Raw genomic sequence first — 23,095 nt, forward strand, 5'->3', positions numbered from 1 at the left:
TCAGACTAATTGTTAGGCCATTATTTACAGATAGAATTTTCTACGGATTTTTCCATTTTTCCTGATCATGACAAGGGGCACATGGTGGGTGTGACCGGTTGGCAGGGGATGCTCACTCCTCCATGGCACCTGATCCCACCTCTAATGTTTTAGAGGTCCGTGTTTGCTCTGCTCCTGAATTGTATTGTTTGAATGGACTTTTGAGCTTGAATACTATTTGTTATCTCCATATTTAATAAAATACATCATAATTTTCATGCATATTAACCAGAAATGAATTCAAATGTACCTAATATAACTAATAATGGCGTATCAATGATTAGATTATCATGCGTTTAAACGAAAAACTATTGTGTAACAAATTATGGCGCAAGAAATTAACTCCCCGTTTTAAGATGCGAGTTAAAACGGGGGTGTACGTGATGTGCACAATATTGAGGAAATTCGAGATCTTACCCACATAGCGTATTCACCCCATGGAAATCTAGGTCTACCGACTTGAATATCTGCACCATAGTTTCGGGCAACCTGTCGGTTTACAGCATTTTTAATTGCAGGACGAGACCTTACAACTGTGTTTTTTACTAAACCAAACATTGTTTCGTTGACCCTCTGATATTGATTCGGTCAAACTCAAGTTACTTGCCCTTGAGAGGAAGTAGTGGAATACATTTATTCGGATAGAATTGAAAATAAAACCTTTGCATTTGAAATTCTGTACTCTTTATAAATGTTCATGGTTATAAGAACATGTAGAATTATTCATTGATGTTTTTAAAGAATTAAACCAACATTTGTTTTTAAAACAAAATATTTATACCATTCAATTAATTAGGACCTAGCATTTATCACTATCCGATCTAATTTTTCTACTATGTTTGGAAAATAAATGAAATTATTATTATTATTTTTTTTTATCATTTTTACAAAAATTGTTATCTTGGTTGATTCATCTTTAAATGTTTCACGATAGAATAAGCATTAATATTTTTTCATCTAATTTTTTTTATTCAGTGCGGGATAGCTACTAGAAAATGTCAAAGTTGTGTGACTTGTTCATGGGAATGCGGGTGGTTACGTTCCGATGACTTGTTCGACCCGCGTGGTTTCGACACAAATCCATGTTCGACCCGAGTGGTTTCGTTCCAAAGCAATTAATTAACAATTAATTGCTTCGGAACGAAATTAATTAACACTTTCAAAAGTTTTACATTTTATTTTTTCGTCTACAATTTTTTTTTTATATTGACCACGTATAACTGTGGTAATTATCGTATGTAATTAAATTTGGAGAAACGTACATTGTTCAGACAGTGCATATGTGATCACGGTACATTTGAAGAAGTATTTGATTAATTTTTATGGAAAATTGTTCAAATATAATTCATTACTAAATCAAATTTATCAACATTCATGCTCCGCGATAGTAGAAAAAAATGTTAGGAAACCTGCATGTTGACTACACATACGGAAACAACTACCTATTGACACGCACATCTCTGAAGCCATACAATATACAGCTACCGGATATCCATTTGTTTACCGCACAGTGTATACCCCTGTACTCAGGTATTGACATGTAGGGATATATATTAGAGTAGGTCGAAACCACTTGGGTCGTAACCACGCGGGTCGAACACGGAATCGGAACGTAACCACCTGACACCGTTCATGGGAACTCAATTTAACTCAAACAGGTGTGAGTAGCCTCTTATAGTTGTTTTTAAATGTGTTTTATGTACTTACGGCATATGTCAGTGAGTACATATTCGTGTATTATTTATGAATCGACGATGAAAGTGGCATTCGATGATTGATAGAAAGTTAAACATTCATGTGTATGAATTATGGATGTTTCGGGACCGCGATGTTTCGGGACCCCGACGTTTCGGGACCTGACAACACGTTTCGGGACTTGGGTTAACACGTTTCGGGACTTGGGCTAACACGTTTCGGGACTTCTAAATATTTTGTAAAGGAAATGAAATAAAACTTGTTTACTTGTGTTTTTATGTTTATACATGTATAATTTCTCAGTTTGATACACAATTTATAATTTAAGAAGCACTGATTGGAGTTTTTTATTAGTTTTAAAGTTTGCCTGCGGCATGGAGCACGCCTGCCGAGAAAATCAAACGCCCGCGGTGTTGTCTCTTTAATTTCTTATTACAGTATTTGATATATTACCTTTATAAAGTATTTGGTTAACATTTGACCAAAATTTAATTCAATTTTTTTTTTAAATATTTATTTGATTTATTTATAGTGTTTGATACGAGAGTTTGTAGAATTAAAGCCGGGAGACATCGTAACTGCTGTGTGAAGACCACGGACGTGTTTTTCTTTCTAAGACTTTCTTTCTCTCCTTTTTAATAATAATTTTATGTATTTGATTTCATATTTGTTTACAAAATTTACAAAGACTCAAGCTAGCACATGTGCAGTAAAAACTTTACGTTTTACGGGTAGTTGTTTTGAATCAGAATCTGAAATATTCCATGTTCAACTTTTTAAACATCAATGTATGAAATTTATAATTATTATTTCAGGTTATATATGCAACAAAATCATAAAAGCAAATTTATACAAAATGTTATGGGTAAGAGAAATGTTATAACTTAAGCTATAAACTTCCTACTCATCCATGTATACGTTAAGCAGAGAAGGGGAAAAAAACGAAATGGGTAAGAAAATCAGCATGTATTTGACATTTCAAATATATATAACGTCAAAGAACGGCTTGTAAAGTAAATTTTTCTGAAAGTATGATGTGTATATATATACCATGTATGCAACATTTGGAAATAAACCAAACTTACTAATTTTCAAAATATAAACACATTTAACTTATTTTTCATCTTAACGTTTCAAAGTTAGACAATTTCTTCGTCTATGCAAAGTACATGTACTCGATGGCTTAAGAAAAATGATGAAAGTAATCGATTTTATTCATTTATTTCAATTAGAAAAAAATTATTCCCACGAAAGTCCCAAATATTCCCGCTATATTTTATTGTACTATCAAAATTGTTAATTTGTCTACAATGATATGGATGTCTGAATTTATGTTTACTGTGTATACACAGACTACAAATCTCAATGAAACTCAATTATCGATCTTCTTATATATCCGACCAGTGCGTAATATTATATGTGGTTTTACATAGTTAGGTACATGACAAACTTTAAATAATACTGTAAATAAATACTAAATATTATTTAATTTGCAAATATTAAATTTTTCATGCTACATGTATGTTGTAAAAGTGTTTAAAAGACATTCCACATTGACTACGTTAACAGGTCAACTTAAATTTCAAATTTCCACCTTGCCACATTAAATAGATAAAGCTATGATGAAATTTGAAATGTTTTTAAAGACATTATTTGAAACGATATCAAATGAAATCATGTTGTTTATACCATTTAATGCTTTTTTTTAAAGTATGGTATTTTTTTTAAATTTAGGGCCAATGTTCTCGCAACATCTGTAAAATATGTTTATTTACAATGTTTTGGAAACTTTAAAAATGTTTTCGTAACATTTCCAGGGAAGAATCTTACAGATACTATGCCAAAACTTTTTGGAAAAAAAATATTTGAAACTGTTTGGGAAAAGGTAGACAAAATCAAGATCAAAACATTTTGAAAACCTTTATATTTTGTTGAACTATTGTTTGATTCTCAATTATTTCTTTTACCAATAAACAAACGATATTTTTTCCATATTTTTAGATTTCTATTTTCTTAAAATAATTTCAAAAGAAACCACACAATCTTTTTAGTTCCCATTACCGGCGGCATCTTTATACATGTACGTAACACCTCCCTATGTACAGAGTATCAGTTGGGATATGTGTACCTGATCCCAGTTGTTGTTTTAACAATTTACTGACATGTTTTTTAAAGATATATTCGACGGTAGCTGGAGATCACTTGAATATTTTAAAATATCTATCATCAACCTAACTGAGAAGATTAAATTTTGGAACCCCCCCCCCCCCATCACCACACACACAAGAAAAAATAACTAATAAAAAAAATGATAAAAAATAAAAAGAAATAAAAATGAATATTGTAAAGATTTATTCTTCTTCGTCTGTTATGAAAAAAACCCCATCAAAGTATATCTTTATGACAATTTTTATTATATATATACATAAAAATTAAAATTCGGATTTAGCTTGAAATATTACGTACTATGTGTAATTAGAATAATATGCTATATCACCATAATAAAATAATTTGTTTAGATCCCGAAAAAAAATAACTCAAGTCCCGAATCGTCTTTACCCAAGTCCCGAACCGTCTTGTTGCTAGTCCCGAAACGTCGTATTAGTCAGGTCCCGAAACGTCGTGGTCCCGAAACATCGTGCACCCATGTGTCTATTTTGGTTTATATTTCATGGTACATTATTATATATCGCAGATAACATATTATTATTTATTGTTTTGTAAAATGTTTATATGTACAATGAATTAATTCATTCAGTCCACAGGGGCACGTAACAGTATTAATCTTCTTGTCCTACACTGTGTAATACACAAGGCCAGGGAAGAATCAAAACATAATTTTTCGCTACCTCACATTTTCTTTTATGTTACCTTATGTTGATTCTGCCCACAGCATCTTTTGGTGCTCTATAGGCAGCTCTTTTTCAATATAGTATGTTTCCACTACTCTTTTTCCGGTAAACGGTCTGTAATCCTGTGTAAAATCGTATTTGAGTGGGTGATGTTCCCAGTATCTGTAAAATCTAATTTCAAATTGGTGTTAAGTTTTTGTTGTTTTGACATAGTCTGGTAAACTATTCAACAAGTCAACTACTCTATTTGTGAAGCAGTATTTTTCTCTGTTATATCTATGTTTCACTAATTTAGGGCTGTTTCCTCTAGTGATAAGTGTTTCATTTAAAAGATGTTAATTGTTAAGGTCCAAATTTTCTCTTTGTTCAGGCATTGTTGTTAGAGCTTGCAGGGCGAGCGGTGCTTTCAGTGTTTTCCCTAAGAACCAGCTACTGGTCAAATTGACCACTTCAACTGATAAAAATGTATCTTAGAAATTTTTTAAAAAGTTGTTGTAATGTCTACAAAGATTTTTTTTTTCATAATCCTTACCCTTAGCCTGTTACAATTGATATATAACCCTTTACTTTGAAATAAAGAGAAAACACTGCACTTTGTGCCACTTGCTGTTATTATCAGAATGAAATAAGTATTAACCACAGGTGTGTGTATTGAGTACAAGTCAGTTTTAAAGGCTTGATATCTATTGCATGCAGGTCCGGTAAAAGGATCTTGTCCAAATTGAAAATTGACTTTTTTTTCCCAAAGTAAATGTAAAAATTCCACAACTGACAAGAAGAATAAATTTTTTACAGTGATTTTTATAAAAAAAAATAATTAATTTTTAGATTATAATTCTTCATAAAGATGTGAATATTATTCAAAAGAGGATAAGTCTTTAGTCTGTGTTTATTCTACAGTAAACTGTGTCAACATGCAGTATTTCAAAAAATTGCCCCTTTTTCAATTTAAAATTCCCAAGTGAAAGGATATAGGGCCCCATACCAAAAAGAGTCAATGTTTTATTCATTTTATTCTTCTTACACACATAATATACTACCAGGCAGACTCCAAAAATGATAAAGGCAACTGAATGACGGGTTAGTTAATCCTTCAGAAGAAGATGCAGTTATCATGATTACTGTCTTTCTCAATACTGTGTAAGAAGTTAGAACTCGAATCTTGGTCACCTATATCACCACAAATGTTATTGCAGTTTAAATTCAAGACATAGTTTCTCTTGGATCTTGATCCATTCAAAGTTGTAGGTTAGAACCAATTTTGACACAGAAAATCAACTGTAAACAGAACATTGCTATTAAAGTCAGCTTCTCTAAAATACCATGGGAAAATGTGTATTTTCTACTACAGTGACATTTATGTTACTCATACAGATTTGTTTGCCAGTCATTGTTGATGTAAACTTACAAGGAATTGTACTTAAAAGCTAGTTTGTGGATTCTTAGAACTTTGAAAATTTTCTTGATCAGTATGCAGGTTCTGATTGGAGTCTCCTCTACCTTACAGGTAAAGCTTAAAGATTTACTGTGCAAGCTGCACTCACTATTATGTGAATCACTAAAAGATGGAAACAAGTCGTTAATACTTTAAAAGGTCACAATATAGTTGGCATATTTTTTTCACCCTGTAAAGTAAATTGATGTTAAGATTACTGTGTAAGAACACTTTGGTTTGTATATGATTTATTTCTCATTTATTGTGTTGAAGTTCTCATGAAACAATGTCCAACTAGGATCTCAAAAGGACAGGGCATTGGTGCAAAAACGGTATTTTTAGCATGCACATGGACATGTTTCAAATAAGTGTATAGCCATGTGATGACATGCAGTATTGAATATGTTGAATCTAAGCATATCTATTAGGATGAAGAAAAAATATGTCATAGTTACCCAACAGACCCTAAATATTTTTGCCAATCCCACATAGTTTGTTATGCTTTGGGGTACACTTCTCTTATCTGCAACTCCTCCTATACCATTGAATAAATTTAATGAGACTTTTCACAGAATCTTTGTTACATAGTGCCATTGTGACCACCTATTTTACTTTTTGATCAGACACTGATTTCGGGTGTCCCATAGCAAAACATAGAACACTGCCATTCTTTCAATAATATTGAGGGGTACTCATCTCTTATCTGCAACTCCTCCTATACCACTGAATAAAATTTAATGATACTTTCACAGATTCTTTATTACCGGGTACATAGTGCCATTGTGCACCACTCCTATTTAACTCTTTGATCGGACACTTGTTTCAGGTCTCTCATTGCAAAACATGGACTTTGCCATATTCTAAACAAAAGGAGGTGGGGGTATCATTTTGTGAGCTCTGTGATCACAGTTCCTCTAGTTGGTTCTCTACGAAGCTTACTTGAGAGGAACCTGCTTTACTTGCAGTTATTTCTTTGGCATTACGTCATGAATTGCAGTCTTGTTCAATACTTGGCATTAGGGCAAAATGTCATTAAGGACAAAGCTTAACAAGTTTCAATGAAATCTGCTTGCTTTTAGTAGAGTGAACGATTTTCCTTCACCTTGGGTCTGTACATGTGTGTATTAAAGAGTGAATGAAACCAAAACATACAACAGGGTAAACCCTATACTCAGGCAGATCTATAACATATGTATTGGTCCTTGTCATAAAACAACTACTGCCTACTAAAAAAGTATGATACTGTACTCAATTTTGATAGTATGTGTGAGATGGTAATCTCATGTTGATATCAATTCATATGAAAGAGATTTAAAAGTTGCCTAATTTTTATGGTTCTCTGGCAACATATCACATTTTATGTATTATCATTTAAATTGTGTATATAACTGGCATTTTATAAAATTCAATTCAATTTTGATATAGCCTCACCAGATTTTAATTTGTTATTCATTACAGATACTGATAAGTCTTTTTTCCTCTATTGGCATGATTATTACATTCTGTGTATAAATTTATACATCAGGTGATGAAAGTGGTAGGCCAAATAGCCCTAACATTTTCATAAGATCCCCAAACAACTTTGTATGAGTCAATTTGGAATGAAGGATTTATGTACAATTCAGAAATATTCAAATACTGTATACAGGAAATTTTTGCCCCTGTTTTTTGCCCTACTCACAGGTGAGCGAATTTAAAACAGGGCAAATTCAAAGAACACTTATTTCTTCATCAGAACTGTAACTGGGCGAATTTAAGATGGGGCAAAATTATTTGCAAGTGTGAAAGGGTGAAAATAACACGGGACGAAAATAACCTGTATACAGTATTACTGTATATTACTGGTATTTTCAAAATTTTTTGTTAATGAAAACCATATGTGTATAGGTAGATCTATCATATCATTAACATCTGCTAACTCATTGACATACCGGTATCTGCATGTACACGTGTTGTATCTATTAACCAGTGATGTAAAAATTCCTATAGCTACATTTATTATTGAATTATCTGGGTATTGTATCATTTAAACATTGAAGGTGATATATCTTACTTACATGAATTTTTAAAATTTTAGTTTTTCTAACTTGTCTAAAGCTTATGTAAAGCCAAAGATAAAAAAAAAAAATGCCATGGCTGTTAGTGGAGGAATTTGGAGAATTTTAACAGATTTTTGCAGCTTTTCTTACAGATCACTTTTTGACAGTTGGTGCACCTTCCTCTTTAACAAGGAAGAGGATTTTGACTCTTGAACATGTTAGTTTTTTTAAAAAAAAAAAAGAAATCATTTCAGAGTTTGTGTGAAAAGTGTTTGACATACAGAGAGTTCCCCTTTAAAGCTAACGATTATGATGCATTTTTCAAATACTAAGATTGAGGTAAAAGATTGCTTTTACATGTTTTATGTAAATGGAAAAGTAACAGTGTAAAATGGGTCCATGACTGATGCATAATTTGCTGTGTGTTGTGTAAAGAAAAGAATTTGATCTGTTGGATCAGAAAGAATAACTTAGGTACGAGATATATTTATGTATTATGTTCAGAAAATATTAATCATTACAAATATTAATTTTAAATCTAAAATTATCTGATCTTATTTGAACTGAAATATTGATTTATTTGTACTTCCTGTTACTAGTAGAAGGAAGGTGTTTCAAATTATCAACATGATCAAGGAAGAGTCACATAGCATCTGTTGTACGGATAGGAAAATACACGTCATAAAGAGAGGACCCTATATTAATAAAATGTTATACAATGTCATATGTAACAAAGTTTGTGTACAATAAAACACACTTACAGCGAACATGCTTATAATGAATTAACGCTTACAGCGAAGTGAGTTTCATACAAACTTTAAAAGTATATTGTAATTTTATGGATATAATGAAATATGCTGATAGCGAAACAATATTGTCCCGTCCCTGGCACTTCGTTATAAGCATGTTTTACTGTATTCCTAAAATTCGTGAACTTACAGTAGATATCTTCAAATGTCTTTGTACATGGGTATATAGTCATATTAATTAATAATGATCTTGCAGAACTAGAAGGTAGAGTCTCTTGTGCTAATTTCATTTTAATTCCACAAATACATTCATGAAATATAATGTACATTAAAAAATTTAGTCCTAAGACCTTAAAACATTTTAGATCTAGGGTTGGACACCAGTTAACATGTACTTGGTTTTCATACCGTACCAAATAGTTGTTTTGAAAATACTGGTAAAAATAGTGTTTTATTTAATACCAGTTGTAATATTGGTATATATAATACTGTTATTTTAATGAATTCGAATTAATTAACAAAACTGAATACTTTCAAAAATAGATAACCACAAGATCAAATTTTACAAAGCATATTGTATGGTTATATTAAGTAATGAAATAAGGCATACTGAGCCTCACTTCTTGAGTTGCCCAACTTTTCAGTTAATAATTGACAAACATTCTTGTACAAATTTTAGTAAAGTGCACATTGATTTTTGTATGAATCCCCTTGGTGACTTTTTACTATGATCCTTGTATGGATATAAAGAATCTGTTAAACTCAAGGTCCCTTTTGACTTCCATATATTATTAACCAGGTTTTACTGTAATGTGGTCAAATAGCTTATTTTGAAATAAACTACCATCATGATTTTATTCCTGCTACCAGATGAGTTACTGAAGAGATTTTAGTGGCTTTTAGAACTTTTATGTGACAAAATACCATTTATCTTTTTTTATCCTAATCAAGTGCACTTCATATTCTCTAGGAATGAAAATATGACTAATTGGGGATGTCTGTGGAGTCGCACCAAGATTTAAGCTCAAATTTATTGTCATACAAGTTGGAACATTTTTGTGATGCAGTAACTCATATTTTTCTCAACTTGATGGCTTTGTATGCTGAATTTTCAATATTTATTAAAATTAAAGGTATTAATGAAATTAAAATAGTTGTTGCAGGATGATAAAATTCCAGAATGATTTATGAATAAAAAAGTTAAAGAGTTTCTTGGAGGTTTAAAAAAAATTTGAGTCTGGCCATTTTTAGCCATTCGGAGGAAGACGGCAAATAATTTTTTAAAGATGGCCTAATTAATTTGGGCTCAATTAAAAAAAAAAATAAAGGTCAATAAATCAGGTTTATTAATTAAGCAATAAGATTTTAAGGCTTAATAAGCAATAAGAGTTTTGAGAGGACCTGAATGACTTTGCAATTTTTCTTTTCTTTAGTTTTTTAATTTTTATTTTTGACATTGTTGGTGCATTTGCAGTTGAATATATTTACACATTATTTGCTGTGTATTGTGTGGGCATGAAAGACAGGAATCTATTTTGAATTCATAAAAAAATATTGATATTTGACCAGAGGAATTAAGCAAACAGTTTCCATGCACAGAAAGAAAAAAAGTTTTACTTGTCATTCCTGAAAGGGATTTTACATGTAGTATCAATGTTCTGACTCTGCTTGTGTAATAAAAGATACTTGAAAAGGGGCCAAGTTATGAATTTGATATTAAATGTTGCCAAAGCCTACATTTTATGCAGAGGAATTGAATTTCAGTAGGCTACAATTGTAGTTACCTTTCAATTTTTAAGGTGAATCTTTGTAGACAAACAATGTTAGTGGAAACCTCGGTGACTTGTGATGTCTGGATAATGTTTAATATGTTTAACTTCTCATCGTAGGTAAACTATCATTGACACGAAAAAGTAAGCTAATGGAATACCATCAGCTATATTTAGACATAATTTAAAATTTATAGTATGTATAGTAAGATTTAATAATCATAATTCATGTTTTTCGTGCCATTATTTGTGGTGCTTATATAGAATTGCTTAACTCTGAAATAAAACCCTTGTGGTTGGTGATTATCATTTATTGTGAAGAGGAAGTCATATTCTGTGTCAGTCTTGGTGAAGAGATGGTGCTTACTGCTTGCACTAAATCAGTGCATGCATTGTTGAAGGTTTTTTTTGTAATTGAATCTTTTAATATGATTTAATTAAGAGCCATTTCCCAGCCCTCCCTTCCTGCAGGCCATTATTATGTAGTTCCTGTCTCATATATCCCAACCGAAATAAAACCTTAATATGCAAATCAAGAACTTTCTAAATTTCAAAACTGAGAGCTGAGGTGTAATATAAGCTTTTTATGATTTAGAAAAATATTGGTTGTGCAATGTCATTAGAATTATTGGATTATAATGAAGAAATAAACTTACTGTATTGTTTGGGGATTAAGGTCTGAGCTTGTGACAGCCTGTTGTCTGTGTGGTCTGTAGTTTTTATTCTGTAGTCATGATTCTTTAATTACAGAACATGTGGATTTAGTATATAGACTTAGTATGTGACATTTCATCTGTATGTGTTAATTTTTCATGAAACAAAACTGAGTACATGTAAATGCAGTGCATTATGTACATTTGACATAAAGTTAGCAGAAAAAACAAATGTGATTAAGTTTTCAGTTTCTTTGTATCTGCAGTAATTAATTGGATTTTGTAGAGTTTTATAATACTGGTATGTGTTAATGCATCCATGTTTGAGATGATATTTTTAAATTTGTCTATTAAACAGGATTTTTACTCATGCAGTCTTGCTTTAAGGAATTTCTGTTCATCACACTCATATCATGCATTTGAGGATAAAGGTGTTGATTACATGGTCAGTTTCATTTCTTTGTTAAGTCTTTGATAAAGATTTATTTTCTATGCTAATTTTTCAGCTTTTTTTTCAGTCATTTTCCTTTAGAGAAGTGGACAGGCTTTTGCATAGGCAAAAGCGTGCATGTCCACGTCTCTAAAGTGATTGTATAGGATACCTGTATGTCCATGATCTTATCCCTGCTTTTTAACATTATGTGTGGGAAGAAAATTTGCATTTTTTATCAACTTTCTGCATTGATATGGCATTTTATCCACAAGGAAATGATTGATGTGTCATGATCAATTTTACATCTGCTATTTGAATACAAGGTGCATTGTGGTACACTGAATACCAGTAAACTACACAGAAATTCACAGTGAATTTTACATCCTCTTAAAGTTACAAACTCATTTCATTCAATGTATCTTTTATTCATAGGAGAGTCAGCGTATTTTGAAATGTATAATAAAAATTGTAATTTTAGAATGGATATGATTCAGATTTTTTTTTTCCAGAAGGGAAGTTGAAGTCTCAAATGTTCTCAGTGCTGTTGTGTGAATACTTGGACATTTACTTTGACATTGACAAGAGAAATTTAAATCTTGTAGTGTTATTTTAGTACATGTGTCTTCAACATTCTGGATAGACAGTGCAGTAGCCTCAGAAATTTACATTTAAGGCTACAGGTATTGAAATTCTTCAATTTTTTTTTTGTATTTTCAGAAGATGAAGTGAACAGACCATGGAATAATGTTAGAAGGAGACAAATGACAATCAATTCCCTTTGAAAACAGAAGAAATGGGGACTAACTCCTCATTCCCGGAGGGATCTCCCCCGGGTGGCAGAATCCCTGCCTTCAACAGACAGACTCATGCATACAATTTGTCTGATTCCGACCTTAGTGCCAGGGAAAAGAAGAAAAAGACTTCAAAGTTAACAACGCTTAGAAAGAGGCTTATTCGATCCAGGCGACATAGTCGCTCAATGGATTATGGGAAAGCTTTACGAGAAATGATAGCAACATGGTCAATTCGAGAACTCAAAGCTCTCATTCAGGAATATGAAGTTTTGGTGGCACTTAAGGAATTAGCCATGGCAGCCAATCTTGCTAGACCTGTCGCAAATTCTTTGAAAAAGGATTTAGCAGTGTTGTTTGATTCTAAATGTTGTACAGATATTGACCTGGTGTATAAGGGAGCCTGTTTCCCTGCTCATCGTGCTATATTATCAGTGAGGAGTCCTTATTTTAGGGATCTGTTAAATCGGTATCCAGGGGTGGGTTGTCAGATTCCTGTTAAACTACGTACTATTGGAGTGGATGTTGCGTTATTTGCTACAGTTTTGCGATTTCTTTATACTGATGAAATCAATTCTCATGATCTGCGTCCAGATCATCAAGAGACTTTGGCTAAGTTGGCAGATGAATTTGGTGTTCCAAATGCTTTGGAGCATGATCTGAGAGTTTTATTAGATTCTGGGAACTATAGTGATGCTGTGCTAGTGTTCACTTGTGATGGAAATTGTACAGACTCTTCATCTGAAAATGAAGCTCCATGTAAATCCGTGCTACATGAACTAAGGTGCCATAAAGCAATATTGGCAGCTAGGTCACCATTTTTCAAAAATCTGCTGATCCGAAGAGCAAGATCAGGGGAGGATCAAGGTTTAAACACACAATCAAAAATAGTGCTAGATGAGACAATTATTCCACGACGTTATGCCAGAGTGCTGTTGAACACTATATACCAGGACAGTGTGGACCTGTCACTGATATTAAGGGGAAGTGCAAGCATGTGCAGTCTTAGTGAGGTACAGGCGATTGTGGCAGGGCGGGGACAGATGACACTGATAGAGGAGGCAATGGAGGTTTACCAAATAGGGCAATTCCTGGATTTCCCTGTTCTATCTCAAGGTTTGTACCCAAATTTTACAATAATGTGCTTTTGATCATTTATATAATGTTCTAAATGTGTTGTTGCATTTGTCCTTTTTGATGAGGACCAACTTAAATTCAGTATATTGTTATGATCAAGATGAATGCCGTGTTTAGAGAGTTTTTTCTGATTGTTAAAGTATGACTGAGTGAGTGTGGTGTGCATGTTTTTTTGCAAGAATATTCAGATATACACTGTAGTACCATTGTAAAAGCAAGCTGAATTTTTTCCACAGATTTACCCTGATATTGAGCACCTCTAGCCCTCTTCCTGGACTCTGTTAATATAAAAATATCACATTTTATTCAAATCTGTAAAATTATAATATTTGTTAACACAACTTGATGTAGATTTCTATGAATATTTTTGATTTCCAAGGTAGAAGGGGGGTTCTTTTTTCAGCATTTTATATTAAATTTGTTTTTAGAAAAAACATTTCTTTATTTAATGTACATATATTTAAGGTTGTGAGGATATAATTGCTGAGGGTATTTCCCTGGACAATTTGATCAGTGTGTTGTCATGGAGCTCAGAACCCCATGGGTCAAAGTGGGTCCATAACCAGGCTCTTCATTTCATCCGCGAGGAATTCCTCCAGGTTGTGCACTCCTCGGTCCTCACTGAACTGTCTAGAGAGTACCTGAAGGAGGCCCTGGCCTCGGACTTTTTACAGGTAAGAGCTCAAAAATAAATCTAGTATGAGTTGGTATTGTAGCACAGTTGCAGACAAGTCCTTTCTTGCTTTCCAAAAGTACATGTAAAAGCACATTCAAACATTTTGTGAAAAGTATCATTTGCAGATCTGGTCAGAAGAGTATATTGTAACTAGGGATGTCAATTTTACTTGGACAGCTTAGTTGGATAGTCGGAGGCTTTAGTCGAACGATAGTCAAGTACTCGTTGAAATTCAAATTAATTTTTCATTTTATTTTTCATATTTGTCTTTAACAGACTGCTAGCCTATACAATATTTAATGTACACTATGCTATCACCATTATACAATGAATTATTGAATCGTTAACATTTACGTAGTAATAAATATATGTATCCAATGTATTTGATCAAATATAATATTTACTGCACATTTTATCTATTTACAGATTATTAAAATCAAACGCTCGCATTTATTCTTTCTTTTCATGCTGCTAGTACATGTACCCGTTATTGATTTCTTGCATGAAACCATTTGAATGTGTTTTGTCAGTGACCCGTGATTGTTAAACAAAGCATAACTCTTATAAAAACAAATAGAGCTTCCGATAAATTTTAATTACCCAGTATGCAACTTTTTGCAAACAATCAATACAATTTTAAAATGATTGTTATTAATATCAGAAAGAAACACACTCATAACTGTCCCCCAATTAACATGTATATACAAATATGTAACAGCTATTTAATTCTTCTTCATTAATTGATAGTTGCATTATACAAGATCTTACAGAATTGCAGGTTGAAACTTTACAATTTGGATCTGATATCTTTTAAAGTATGCCAATGCATGTTGGCCGAACAAAAAAAAAAAATCCTTCAAACTATTAACGAAGACCAGTTAAGCCTTTCCCCGAGTTTTACTCACGAGAACACTCAACACCCATACGTCAAGAAATGAACTGAGCAGATCCAATTTTTTTTTTACCTTGAATTTAAGATTACTATTAAGGAGCAAATTTTTTAACAAATAACCGACTAAAAAAATTTAGTTGATAGTCGATATGATTGAACGATAGTCGAGTACTCGAATATTCGTTGACATCCCTAATTGTAACACTTATACCTAAAATATCAAAACTAGAGATTTTTATTCCCCACCATGTATATAACTGGGGCATACTTTAAACCCACTTTTATTAGCATGCAAGAAATATCCACAAGTTTCTCCCATCTTTTACTCAAAAATATTTCTTGCCAAGAACCATTATTTTAGTTGTGTATTTATGTAGAATGCTTCTTTAGTTGTGAAAATTAATTGTCACAGATCGATTTCAAACCAACAAAGAGTGAATAAAATAAAAAATGTCTTGAATAATAGTGGTTTACAGTATAGTGTTTGCCATATCCGTCTTCCATTCTTCCATCATCCATTTGCCTGTACCTCACTTTTTGTTTTGATCAGTTTCGAAGAAACTGTTCAAAATTTTTATCAAACTTCATATAAAATTACATATTGGTGAGAGCACTTCAACATGGTCATAGTATTCTGTCTTTGACCTTCCCTATGACTTTGACTTCACTTTTCATCATTTTGCCTTTACCTAAGTTTCCAAGAAACTGTTCAAGATTTTTTCATTAAACTTCTGACAAAAATACAAATTGGTCAGAGAAATTCAAGGATAAAGTTGACCTAATGTATTATTGCTACTGTAGAATTATGTGAAGTAATACAGATTATCCCTGTTAGTATTTTAAATATGCTGTCATGGAAGAGGTTGAGGGTGAAAATGGACACGGTGAATATTTAGTTACTTTTTATAAAAAAAAACCCTGATTAAGTTTTTTTAATCAGTGACGTGACCATGATGACAATGACTTTGAAAAGGTCATTTTTACTTGTTTCAGAGTAGTTGAAGACGTATTTCCTCTATTACTTGTCATGTGATGTTTGGTGGAAAAACATTCTCTCTCTACTAGTAACTTTCTTCTCAGCCAAAATGATTTTTTCCTCAGCATGTTGTTCCAGAGGTTGTTGACTAGTATGAAGCGTTCATTCACCTATTTATTACTAGTAATTTCAGTCTTGTTCTGTAACTCTATATGTGCTGTCATTATTTTTCAGTCTTATGAGTAGAACTGCTCATTTACAGCAATCATCAAATCAGTAACACCATTACCACAGTGTTCTTGCTGTGCATTATTGAATATGTTCATTGATTACCAGAAAAAAAAGTCTGGTACTCCAGAGTTGTATCAGCTTAAAAGTAGAAGGTTACACAATTGTAGAATCCAAATTTCTAGCTACTACATGTATAGCATGGACTTACAATTGGCAAATAAAACAAAGAATCTTAGTCATAACAATTGAACATATAATTTGCAGATTGTATGATGAAGTTGGGTTGTTGAGCAGTTAGTACAAAGCTGTGCAGCCAAGTCTTTATACATATAGGTTTAGTATATAATGAGTTAAACACTTGTATTGCTTCATTGTAGGCAGGTGAATTGGACATTCTGTCGGCCATTATCAAGTGGGGAGAGAATCACTTAGTGAAGAGATTGGAGGAAAGAGGTAACATCTTCAGGGACTTATCTGCAGTAATACACTGTTAAATTATATACTTAAGACATTTATAAGTTATGATTTGTATGTTTCGGAAAAAGATTTTTAAAAAAAGATTATCTTTGCCTATCACACTGTAAGTAGATGATAAGGCAGGTTAAATCACATTGAACAAAATTTAGAGAGTCTGTCATAACCTCATTTAATTTATAGACATTTTGATTTTATTCTGGAATTTTTTTTTCACAGAGCCCAACTTACTTAGCCATACAGCACACAGCATCAGTAAAAAGGGTGTTAAGAAACGCGATCTCAATGATGAAGAGTTAAAGGATATTCTGTCAGATTTCCTGTGCTTAATAAGGACGGATCATATCCTACCCCATAACAGTGATGTTCTCAACAGTGCAATAAAACGAGGGCTTGTCAGTCGACCGCCCAGTCACATGATTGGAGATGAGGGTTTTGTAGTACCGTCATCATCCTGGATACGAGGAAAAAACAATGGCATGTTTGTTAGACCCCGATTGTTTGGTCCATATTATGAAGATGCTAAGGTACTGAAGTTCACACTGGAATAAAAAGGAAATAATATGAAATGTATTTTTAAAATTAGGGATTGTAATTGTTGTTTTATTATGATAGTTCAGTTAATTTTGAACATAAAAATCTGAATAATAATTTATGGAAATTTTTGTAACACATCTACCTACAAAATATATAATCTGGAAAAAAATAAAAATAATAATCATTTTTTGTTGAAAATAATGTGAACTTGATTTGATGCCAGGCTGTATTGGAAGAGCGGCTCTCTCAGGGTCCGGATCAGGAATCAGGGCGTGTCAGAACCATTCAGATGTCATCTATACCAGACACGTTGTACATGGTAGATAATAGCCAGTATCCCAGCAACTACGTCAACCCTCCTAGCTGTAACACAGTGGACATCATAGCAGGAACCATACCAGGTAACTCAGTCTGGAGTCCATTGAGCTGTTTCTTCATAGGTCTGTTAGGAAGGATGGAAAATTATTAAAAAAAAAAAAAAGATCCCCAAATTACAGATTTTTTAATTTTGAGTTTATAAAGTGTTATTAAACAATCCCAAAAGTAATGTAGTACACAAACACTGATGATAAATGCAGAAAAAATATCTTAAATATTGTACAGTGTACTTAAATTTATGTTTTAAAAAATAATTTTTGTTTTTCTTTCCTTCAGTACCTGATAATGCCACAATACACAGAATGTTGCACAGAGAAAGAGAATTACAAAGTAGTCCCACTGCCCAGAGAGCTCTGAGCCTGCCATTAAGTGATCGTCGGGCTGTCTCCTACCAGCTTCGCCTGAGAACAGTCCGTGAATTTGGACTGCCAGACTCCACAATAGAGGTGCTGCAGAACACTAATTCTTACTACCCTCCAGATCCACTACCTCCATCTCTCCCAGCAAAAACACATTCACTGAAAAAGTACCTGATATCTCCACGAAGACGCAAGCAGAGCCCCCCTCTCAGTAAGAGGACCCCCTTGGGGAGCCCCACCAAGCCTGTACAGTGTGTTCCTCCCACTCGCTTATCACAAGGGGCGTCAAGAGAGGTAAATTCTGTATATTTACTATGCTGTGAAATTTTTTATTTTGTTAAGAAATTTGATTACTTCGTACTCATAGAGATTATTATAGAATAAGCACCATTTGGACATTCATTATGCCATATACAGTAAAACATGCTTATAGTGAACTGCTGGGGACCAACAATTTTGATTTGTTAAAAATGTAATTGTTTATCTGTTAAGTTCACAATAAGTTTTAAAGGACGGGGAATGAAAATAACTTTGCTGTAAGTGTGAATGCATATTCCATATAACCTTGTTTTACTGTACTATGAAAAAATACATGATGTTGTGAAGGACAGAAATGTATTGATTAAAAAGTGAAACATATTTTGAAATTTAAGGCAATACCACAAAGACTACACTAATTATGTTCTAAATGTTGTACTTACTGATTTATGTGAAAAGAGGAATAACTCTTGTAATACATGTTTTTCAGACTGACTTGAGTCCATGTAGTGACAGTGCCTTAAGTGACACCATGCCAGACATTGCAATGGCTTCAGCTTCACTCAGTCAGATCAACCTTCAGGATGAGTTTGACCTTGACATTGGAGATAGAGGGAGTCACCATGGCACACTGTACATTTAATGTATTTTTGTGTCACATGACTGGGATTGTTTTTTGTCTTATTTATTACAGACTAGAGTTACCACCTCTGTGTTATTTATTATCCAAAAAAGATTTCTATTTTTATTCTTTGTTGTCACATATCAGAACATTTCATTATATGTTGTAGTATTAAATCGTGTTCATTTCACTAATAACAAAATTGAATTTACAGTATCTACATAATTTGTTGATTTTTTAAAATTACCTCTGCATTGTGTTTATGCTAAATGTTTATCATATATTTAGTACAGATTCAAAATCAGCCAGCCTAAGCTATAGATTGAAAATTGTTTAAAAATATTTTTTTTATTTAGTAATGTTTAGTAGTTACCAACAATTTGATAAAGTTTAATGGTAAATTTACCAATTGTACACGCATGTTATAGTTACCAAATTCAAGAAGAACAGATTTTTTTTCTTTAGTTGAAAGTTTGTGAAGTTTTTCTTTTATCTGATTACTTTATCAAATAAAAAATATATTTTATTGGCAACTGTGATATCTGTGAAGTACAAAATCAGTGGAAAATGAACAGTGTAGAGCTGACTACATGTTATTTGTATATTTATCTGACACCAATATGCTTTGGCATACGTCCATCATATCTTGTTAGTGTTGTCATTTCCCTTCAAATGTTGAAATATTTTATACCATTGAATGTTTGGCTCAAAGAGTGCAGCAGAGAATATGAAGAAAAAAGTTACATTATTTAGGGTTCTGTAGCTGGAAAGAGCTCTAAATTGTTCTAATGTCTTCAAAAAATTCAGTTACATGTATTTGTTTGTGTTTACCTTGTGTTCAATGTTGCTCTTGTTTGTGAAATGTTGCACTTTTTAAGATTTTATCTTTAATTTTTTTTTTTTGAATTAATTTTCAGTCATAGTAGCTCAATCATTAGGGTAAAATCTTTTAAACTGATATATATGTACAAGTAGTTGATGATTTGAAACTCAATTATTTGATCTTGATTTTTTCAAATCTTGAACTAACCTGATCTATATTAAGCATCTGTTATAATGTGTCTGTATCTCTGGATATTTTTAAAGAAAACAATCATTGTAAGAAGACACAATCAAGTTCTCATCTGAATAGTATTAACAACAATGACTGAACTTTGGTTCTACTTCTTTACATTTTAAATGACACTGATGGGGTGCTGTAGGTTGCATAAAATAAGTAAGAAAGAATGATGTTCTGTGAAGTTGTTTACTGCTTTTTACATATATTAAGTAGCTGTTTTTGACACTAAGCTCTTATACATCAATTTCCAGACTGTGATACTGTTGAACCCTATTGTATTGTGAGAGTGAATTAATGTGATAGTATGTGTTATAATCAAACAATAATTAGTTTCTATCTATGTTTGTATTTTGGTCCCAGTTCTTTAGCAATGCTTTGTAGTATAATCTGATTCATTCATTACCATGTTCTTGAGAATGAAGATACACATGTTTATTTATTGGTGTGTTTTTCATCTTTATGTTCTTGGCTGTAACATTTTAAGAATATTTGATATAGATACATGATCTAATTGAAAGCCAGGAACTCAGGTTCATGTCAGGTCAAGGACAAATTAAGAAATCAGTAGTCAAAAGTTTTCTGCTACATTTGGAGGAATTATGTTCAACAGACATTTTATGTTCTGAATTTGAGTTTCTGGAATAAATAAACTTATGAATTCCATAATATACAGTTGAACCTTTTTTTTTTATCTGGAACATCTGTATGTGTAATATAAGAAAAGTGTCATAGCCAGTAGTTCAGGCTGTAACAAATAATTGATACACTGTATCTCAAAGTTTTAACACAGTTTCATGATGTTCCAGATAACAGGGTTTGACTATATTTCTTAGGTCTTATTTAACAGAGAAACACAGAACTTTTATTTAAACCTAGATTTACTAGTAGATGTATTTCATATTCATTGAAAACTTTTACTTACAAGTTTTCTTTCCACTTTTATTTGCACCGTCTGACCTTTGTGTTATGTTCGTGAATTACCCATATCATGCTATTAGACACTCAATTATTTCATTGTTGTAAATAATTGACAAATGTTAAAAATAAATATTATGAAAGATAAAATAGTTCAAGCAACTTGTGTAAGGTTCAATAAAATAAACTCCTAGTAAAAATCTATCAAACAAAACATAAAAAAAGGTTACATTGTAAATTTGCTTTAGATATGCTAAATATATATATATATATATATATATATATATATATATATATATATATATATATATATCAGCAATTTGGCTATTCTGTACATTTCCCAAAGGCATGTTTTGTATAACTTGAATTATGTAGAGAAATTGAGATATGAGAAATTTTACTTGTTCAAAGGGATAGATTATTGAAAAATTTTTGTAAGGAATATATGTTAATGAGAAATTTATTACGGATATACTTGCTGGCAAAAAAAATGAATTATTAGTTACACTTCATACATAATAAACCTATAAAATTTCCCAGGTTTATGGATTAATAAGAATACATGTATTTAAATATTATTTTCCCAGTTAACAGGGAAAATACCATTGTAGTTAATGTAGAGGGATTTGTGTGTGAACGGTACAGGTTTAGTTGAGGAATTAGAGGGCGGTAAGATATCGATTTCTAGCTAGTTGCTGACTCTGGAATAATTATTCCAGATTTAAATTGTTACCAGGATAATTAACTTTGAATAGCAGTTCCTAATTGATTGAGAAAATAGTTGGGTTTGTCAACTTTGTACAGGAAATAAGCTACCCCACGTTGACTAGTTCTTCAAGTGCATTTCATTTTTTGTCAGGTTAATTATTTTTAGTTCACCTGTAATTATTGAGAACTTTGGTTTCAGTATCCAAAACGTTCTGAAAAAATTAACTGTTTATGAATATTTAAATACACTGAGTAATAGACTAAATGTCAGGTACACCTTTTCCTGAATTCATGGCCATTTTTCTATGATTGAGTTTTAAAAAAAATGCATCTTGTTAGCTCTGTAGGCTTTTGACCCTCTTTTCTCAGTTCTAATGATGTATCTTGTATTATGTAGTCACCTGTGATCAGTCTTTCGTCAAAAACTTTATTTCTTTAAATGTCATTTTGTTGATCCCTCGCACAGGTGAGCGAAGAATATGTATATGGAAATGATGAATTAATATTAATGGCTCCATTTATTTTTGGGCCCTGGAGAAAGTGTCTTTTGTTTGCCTCAAAAGTGACAAAGGAGAGGGAGGGGAGTAGATTAAGGTCTACCCGTGTTGTTTTGGTATTTCATGATAACATTGAAAGGTACAACTAATGTGTTTCAGGGACTCTGATTGAACAAACACAGCATTGCTGGATAACCATGTAGGTTTAATTTCTCCATTTTGTTTATAGCCATAAATTCAATAGATGACACTTAGAAGTTGATAGGGGAACTAAAAGCTGTAAATCTGTGATATTGTCTATATACAATCGTAAATACGAGGAATAAGAAAATTTCTTGGCGGGATACCCGATTCTTGGCAGTCTCTCCAAAAAAACCATGTAACACAGAGGAATCGTTCTACGCTGCAAGTGCTCGACAAAGAAACAGGAAAGGAGAAAAAAAAAGTACACAATACGTGCGCATCTGGACATTTAAAAAGGATATCATTCTGTGTATTTTCAAGTGTGTTTAGCATGAGATCCTGATTACTTGATAAATTACGAGACTATTGGAAAAAATATTTAAATGGAAGAAAAGAAGAGAAAGTGGATTGTTTGAAAATCGGCAGACAAATATTTATAAAGAAGGATAATTTTACGTATTCTCATGTCAACCTGTTACAGACATCGATATCTCGAACCAAAAGTGATTTGTTTGTGCTTAACTTAATTGACAGCTGTACTATTGACATACAGGAGGCTTCTCATTAAGACATTAAACTGAATTCACGGAGTTCATTTTATCTTCTCTTAATTGTGAGGATGTCCGAGGATTTAGAGACGGAGGAACCCACCACCCCTGTTCCTCACGAGGAACCGGCGGAGGAAATAATCGGAGGATTTATTTATCCAAACATTTTTGACATTAATTACAGAGACA

The 23,095-nt window shown here is 32.4% G+C and overlaps 1 protein-coding gene across 2 annotated transcripts; it reads left to right on the top strand.

Annotated features, from left to right (window-relative positions):
* Positions 1 to 1,664: 1,664 nt before the first annotated feature.
* Positions 1,665 to 20,721, top strand: LOC133182301 (BTB/POZ domain-containing protein 7-like). Of its 2 annotated transcripts, XM_061317084.1 has the most exons (8): positions 1,665 to 1,703; positions 12,385 to 13,571; positions 14,058 to 14,266; positions 16,745 to 16,820; positions 17,061 to 17,368; positions 17,602 to 17,779; positions 18,033 to 18,409; positions 18,864 to 20,721. In XM_061317084.1, the coding sequence occupies exons 2-8, from the start codon at positions 12,458 to 12,460 to the stop codon at positions 19,014 to 19,016; spliced, it is 2,415 nt and encodes an 804-aa protein (XP_061173068.1). In that variant the 5' UTR covers positions 1,665 to 1,703; positions 12,385 to 12,457; the 3' UTR covers positions 19,017 to 20,721. The 2 variants fall into 2 exon arrangements, with proteins under 2 accessions (XP_061173068.1, XP_061173069.1); XM_061317085.1 differs by lacking the exon at positions 1,665 to 1,703 and having other exon boundaries at positions 12,382 to 13,571.
* Positions 20,722 to 23,095: the final 2,374 nt, after the last annotated feature.

This window comes from Saccostrea echinata, unplaced genomic scaffold (assembly GCF_033153115.1).
Source record: "Saccostrea echinata isolate AGI-Se365-2 ecotype Australia unplaced genomic scaffold, CSIRO_AGI_Sech_v1 ptg000009l, whole genome shotgun sequence".
Lineage (NCBI taxonomy): Eukaryota > Metazoa > Mollusca > Bivalvia > Ostreida > Ostreidae > Saccostrea > Saccostrea echinata.

What these genes read in the sequence shown, in the direction of transcription:
- LOC133182301 (XM_061317084.1), top strand. Translation starts at nt 12,458, where the DNA reads ATGGGGACTAACTCCTCATTCCCGGAGGGATCTCCCCCGGGTGGCAGA. An exon ending in TGGCCTCGGACTTTTTACAG is followed by an intron (nt 14,267 to 16,744) that starts GTAAGAGCTCAA and finishes GCTTCATTGTAG; the next exon opens with GCAGGTGAATTGGACATTCT. An exon ending in CACAAGGGGCGTCAAGAGAG is followed by an intron (nt 18,410 to 18,863) that starts GTAAATTCTGTA and finishes CATGTTTTTCAG; the next exon opens with ACTGACTTGAGTCCATGTAG.